This window comes from Epinephelus moara, chromosome 17 (assembly GCF_006386435.1).
Source record: "Epinephelus moara isolate mb chromosome 17, YSFRI_EMoa_1.0, whole genome shotgun sequence".
NCBI classification, from domain to species: Eukaryota; Metazoa; Chordata; class Actinopteri; order Perciformes; family Serranidae; genus Epinephelus; species Epinephelus moara.
The window spans coordinates 32004563-32010891 of NC_065522.1; the positions used below are offsets into that span (position 1 = coordinate 32004563).

A 6329-nucleotide genomic window follows, 5' to 3' on the forward strand; every position below is an offset into this window, starting at 1 on the left:
TTATATAAAATGTTGATTTTTTTCAAAAATGTCCTCAATTTCTAACAATCATTCTGTTTGAAAAATGTCCTCACCCAAAATGCTCTCATTCCAAAAATATCACTCTCCTCCGAGGTCAATTTTACAAAACTGACTTGTCTTTCCAAAAAATGTCCTTCACCTCCAAAAATGCTCTGCCTTTCAGTCGTCTCCTTGAAAAATTGTCCTTACTTTCTGTAATGTTACTGCCCAAAACTGTCTCCAATTTCCAAAATCTCAACTTTCTGAATTGTTGATATTTTTCAAAAATGTCTCTAATTTCTATAAATTAGAGACATTTTTTTTTTAAAAAGATCACCCACTAAAAAAATGGCCTCACCCAAAATGTTTTTCTCATTTTCCCCAAACACCCTCACTTTCCAAAATATACCCACTTTCTAAAAATGCCGATTGTTTCCCCAAAATGTTTCTATAAATGTCCACAGTTTTCGACAATCTCCTGCTTTTAAATATTTTCCAAGAAGGTCAAATTTAAAAAACTGACTTGTCTTTCCAAAGAATGTCCTTAACTTCCAAAAATGCCCTGCCTTTTATAGTCTCCTTAAAAAAGTCCTTACTTTCTATAATGTTACCTCCCCTTTCTTAACTTAATTTCTACAAATGTCCTACATTTTCAACAACCTCCCACTTTTAAAAACTGTCCTCACTGTCCTGAAATGCTTTCCCATTCCAAAAATGTCTTCCCCCCCCCCCCCCCCAAGAAAGTCAAATTTACAAAACTGTCTTGATGTTTCCAAAACGTCCTGCCTTTTCAGCAAATTCGCTTTTCTCAAAAACTGCCCTCACTTTAAATTTTACTTTCCAAAAATGTCCCCACTTTGCCAAAATATGTCCTGAGCGTGTCAGTCATGTCACATTGCACCTGCACCACAGCAGAGAGTGGTGTCAGTGGTGTTTGCTCAGTCACAGACACTGAGCTCTTGACAGCATGGTCCCAGCTCGTCCTCTGCTGGAGGACACTGTGTAGTACACACTCATTGTTGTTATGATCAGCTGACAGGAGTTTATCTGTCTTTTCTCTGCAGCTGTGAATCTGAACGGAACCAACCTGCTGAGTTTTACTCATCATGTTTTCAGTCTGCAGCTCCTCCAGGATTTAACAGCGAGCTGCTCCTCATCAGCCTGCTGCAGGTATGTTAGCTCCCCGGCTAGCTGCTAGCTGCTAGCTGTTAGCTGCTAGCTTCCTCTGCAGCCTGTGGTGTCTGTCCGGCTGGAGGCTGCCGCACTGACCCGGACACTGCTGCTGCTGACGGGGCTAAATATTCTAACAAAGCCCCCTGAACGCTTTGTCGCACTGTGACCATAACTCCGGCTGAAAGCTAACTAACTAGCTCAGTTTCAGAGCCTGAAACAGACAGTAACATTAACCGTTAACAGTTGACTCTAACTGTATTAAGCTAACGGTAACTGGAATAACCGACTAACCCACTTAGCAGCATCTATGCTAGCTGCTAGCATTAGCCGCTAAATCAGTAACGCTAGCCGCCATTAAACATCTTAAAACATCAAACCTACATTTTAACGGTCCCCAGTAACGTTAGTGGTACAACTGAACATTAATAATAAATATCAGACGAACATACAAATTATACTGTCGCTTATAAAACTGTTTGATAACCGTGATGTTGTCACAGGCGTTGGTGGTATAGTGGTTAGCATAGCTGCCTTCCAAGCAGTTGACCCGGGTTCGATTCCCGGCCAACGCAGATGTTTTTGTCCTGCTGGATTTGTGTTGAAAGGATCATTCAGATACTTTACTAAAGCGGGTATTACACTTTTTGTGTTTATATCCATGCACAACAGACTCTATGACGTGTTACCACGACATAAATGTTTGTATTTACTAATATCAAATAACAATTGACACCACCCATCAAAATGATTTAAGAATTCATTTTAAACTTTTTAATATTACACCAGAGCACCAATAACACATCCATTTAAATGGGGGATAATGTAAGATAATGTGATGTGTCATTTCCCTTGAGTGAACAGCGACTAGTAGGTTTTTTAAGTTAGATTACATTACATTTTTTTTATACAAAAAGTTATGAATGGATTTCTAATTGAGTGTATCAGGACAGACCAAGTCCAATACTGCAGTAATAATGTGGTTATCACAAAATCCTACCGTTTGAAAGCCACTTCTTAACTTCAGTAAAAGAACTAATACCACACTGTGAAAATCACACAAACCTAACAGAAGTAAAAGTATTAGAGTATTACCATCACAATCTACTTGAAGTAAAAAGTATTCATTCACTGTGCAGTAAAATGTTCCCGTCAGTTTTCTTCTTCCCTGTTCACTGCTGGAAACGTTAGTTTTGAAATTTACAAGTTACCCTGTTAAAATGAAATAATTAGGCTAATGTAACTATTTTAATTACTTAATTGTCTGTCTTGTATATTTGTATATTTTGTCAGATATGTAATACTGTCTTGTTCTGAAACTGGGCCCAGTGTGTGACCCTGACCCCGGGAACCCACTGGTTGTTCTGGTTGTGAATCTTTAAAATTATTGTTACTGTAATTTGAAGCATTTTCTGGCACAAGAACTTCCTTCAGGTTAAATAAAGTTCTATTGAATTGTATTAACTTATTTCATTGGACTACTTTTTAAAACAAATGTTGCTTGTAAACACAAATCTTTTATAATAAGTAACTAACTTAATTACATTTCTTTCTCAGTAACTTTACTAAATATAGTTACATTTACTTTGTAATTTATGTGTAACTAGTTACTCCCCAACATGCCCATCACTGGTTTAGATTTATACACAGTGGTGTAAAATGTACTTAAAGAGCTTAAGTTAAAGTGTGTAAGCATTATCAGCAAAATATACAGTATCAAAAGAAAAGGTGTTCACACAGAAATGACTCTTTCAGAGCGTTTTATTATTATGTTAATATTATTCTGAGTGAAAATATTAATTAATTAAAAAACATCATGATCAGAATAACTGATAACCAGCTGCAGCTGCACTACAATCTGTTCACACTTGAAATTAAATGTTTTTGTATTGTTGTAGTGGTGACTTATATTTAGTCTGTGACCTCATAGCACACTCTTATTTTACTTTAAACTTCACTTTCTAATTTAGCTGAACGCTGAAATACTTGAAATACTACTTGTACAAAAAAACAAAACAAATCAAAGATCAGAAACACACTTACAATAAAATAAATTAAACAAAGAAATAAATTCTGTCTAAAAACAAGTGATAACATTTATGAAATGTGTTTTTGTCTTGCTTTTTCTTGCAGCACCTGAATGAGTCAGCCGTGACATGGGGAGGTATTTCCACAGTGAGGTCGACATTAAGAGTCCGTGGCATCAGGTGCTGGCGGCCTTCTGGCAGCGCTACCCAAACCCTTACAGGTGAATACAGGTGACACTCTGTTTGTCCTCTGACAGCTGAAATCTGTAAATCTGGATAACCTGATGATAACTTAACTCCCGAACCCTAACCCTCAACTGAACCTAGACCTGATTCTAACCTTAAACCTGAAACCTCTTTGAAGACCTGTTTTCCTAAATGTCTTCATGTTCCAAAATGTGCTCCCATTACCAAAAATTCCCTATTTTCCATAAATGCCCTAACTTTTCAAAATTGTCTTTACTTTTCAAAAAATGTCCCAACTTTCTAAAAATGTCCTCGTATTCCAAAATGTCCTAACTTTTCAAAATTGTCTTTACTTTTCAAAAAATGTCCCAACTTTCTAAAAATGTCCTCGTATTCCAAAATGTCCTATCTTTTCAAAATTGTCATTGCTTTTCAAAAAATGTCCCAACTTTCTAAAAATGTCCTCGTATTCCAAAATGTCTTAACTTTTCAAAATTGTCTTTACTTTTCAAAAAATGTCCCAACTTTCTTAAAAATGTCCTCATATTCCAAAATGTCCTAACTTTTCAGGACCTCTAAAACGTCCTGCCTTTCTAAAAATGTCCTCTTTTCAATAATATCCACCTTCTTTTTTTAATTTCCAAAAATTACTCACCCAAAATGTTCTTCCATTCCAAACATGTTGCTATTTTCCATAAATGCCCTCAATTTCCAAAACGTTATTGCACCATTTTCCCTTCTAATATGTCTGTATTCTAAAAATGTCCTCACCTTTAAACAGCGCTGTTAAAAAAAAAAAAAAAAGGACCTTAATTTCCAAAATGTTTTCGCTTGGTAAAATGTTACTTTTCTAAAAAAAAAAAAAAAAAAGTCCCCATTTTCCTAAACTCAATTCCCATAAATATTTTAATTTCTGAAAATGTCCGCTTTTACAAAATGGCCCCACTTTTTTTTGCCCCCCCTTTACTAAAGTGTCCGTAGTTTTTCTGTAGATGTCTTCAATTTCCAAAACTGTCTTCATCGTATAAATGCACGTTCTAAAAATGCCCAACTTTCTAAAAAAATTCTCAACCTAAAATGTTCCTTTTCAAAAATGTCCTAATTTTCCTCAACTGTCTTAAAGTTACAAAAATGTGTTTCTAAAGAATCTTCAGTTTTTGTCCTGATGAGGTTTAAAACTCAAAGTGGTCCCCACAGAATTTACCACAGGCGTGTCTCTCAGTATAAGTCTGTACGTCTTTGTGTGCGTCAGTGCCCACGTCCTCACTGAGGACGTCCTGTACCGTGAGGTCACCCCCAACAACCACCTGTTGTCACGGCGACTGCTGACCAAGACCAACCGGCTGCCGGGCTGGGCGGAGCGCGTCTTCCCTGCTCACATGGCCCGGGCCGTCTACGTCTTGGAGGACTCCATCGTCGACCCGCAGACGCACACGCTCATCACCAAGACCTGGAACCTGAACCACAACACGCTGATGGTCAGAGACACGTTTACCCTCGGTTTCTTTACACGTCAAAGGTTTAATTTTCTCAGCCCTCTAATCTAAATATATGAACTGTCCCCCAGACGGTGGTGGAGCGCTGTTTGTTTGAGGAGGACCGCAGTCGGCCATCTTGGACCAAACTGAGGAGGGAGGCCTGGATCCTGTCTGCTGTCTACGGCCTGGCCCGACCCATACAGGTCCAGACTCTGCCTCTGTCTTCTCCTCTTCATAACTCAGTGAAATGTTGTCTGTGTGTCCAAACAGGAGCTGCTAACAGTGTGAACGGAGACAAACTGTAAACTAACAGGATTAAAATCACGTCCAGACAGAGACGGTCTGAATGAGCTTCAACTCTTTGTGTCTCTGACAGGAGTTTGGACTCGCCAGGTTTAAAAGTAACCAAGCCAAAGCCATGAAGGGGCTGGAGTACGCTCTGTCCAACATGCAGAGTAAGACACACACACACACACACACACACACACATACATACACACACACACACACACACACACACACACACACACACAAACACACGGGGTGGGGTGATGGAAAAAGTTGGAGGCATGTCAAATCATTTTTTTTTAAATTTATTTTGGCTTAGGGAAGGGGCATGCAAATTTAAATGGTTGTATTTTGTATTTATTTTACCACAGATTTTAAAGAAAACATGTCTTCCAAATTTTAGAGATTTTCCAAATGTTGGTGATGCAATTTTGGCAATTTTAAAAGAAAACATGCTTTTCAAATTTTGGTGAATTTTCCAGATTTTGGCCATTTAGTGTTTGCTTTTCCTTTAAAAAAAAACCAAACAAACAAACAAACAAAAAAAACACATGCTTTCCAAATTTTGGTGAATTTTCCAAATTTTGGCCATTTCATTTTGGAATTTTTTGTTTTTTAAATAAAACATGCCCTTCAAATTTTGTTGATTTACCAAACTTTGGCAATTTAGTTTTGTAAAAAAAAAAAAAAAAAAAAAATTAAAGAAAAAATGCCTTCAAAATTTGTGGTGATTTTCCAAATTTTGGCCATTTAGTTTGGCATCTTTTTAAGAAAAAAAGAAAATATGCCTTCCAAATTTTGGTGAATTTTCATAAATTTCAGCCATTTAATTTTTGCAATTTTTAAAGAAAATATGCCTTCCAAATTTTAGCAATTTTCCAATTTTTGGCCATTTAATTCTGGCATTTATTAAAAGAAAACATGCCTTCCTAATTTGGGGGATTTTCAAAATTTTGGCCATTATATACAGTGGTGTGAAAAAGTGTTTGCCCCCTTCCTGATTTCTTACTTTTTTGCATGTTTTCCACACTTAAATGTTTCAGATCATGAAACAAATTTAAACATTAGTCAAAGATAACACAAGTAAACACAAAATGCAGTTTTTAAATGAAGGGTTTTATTAATGAGGAAGAAAAAAATCCAAAGCTACATGGCCCTGTGTGAAAAAGTGTTTGCCCCC

General features: G+C 36.9%; 1 protein-coding gene and 1 non-coding gene across 4 annotated transcripts in view; both read left to right on the forward strand.

Annotated features, from left to right (window-relative positions):
* Positions 1-1143: 1143 nt before the first annotated feature.
* Positions 1144-6329, forward strand: part of LOC126404373 (PRELI domain-containing protein 1, mitochondrial-like) — a 10091-nt gene continuing 4905 nt past the window's right edge. For all 3 annotated transcript variants that reach the window (XM_050067561.1, XM_050067562.1, XM_050067560.1), the window contains exons 1-5: positions 1144-1170; positions 3304-3418; positions 4636-4861; positions 4951-5064; positions 5238-5316. In XM_050067561.1, coding sequence (XP_049923518.1) covers positions 3327-3418; positions 4636-4861; positions 4951-5064; positions 5238-5316 — 511 coding nt within the window. In that variant the 5' untranslated portion in view covers positions 1144-1170; positions 3304-3326. The remainder of the gene's footprint in view (positions 1171-3303; positions 3419-4635; positions 4862-4950; positions 5065-5237; positions 5317-6329) is intronic.
* Positions 1674-1745, forward strand: trnag-ucc (transfer RNA glycine (anticodon UCC)). Its single transcript has one exon. It is a non-coding gene; the product is annotated as a tRNA-Gly (tRNA).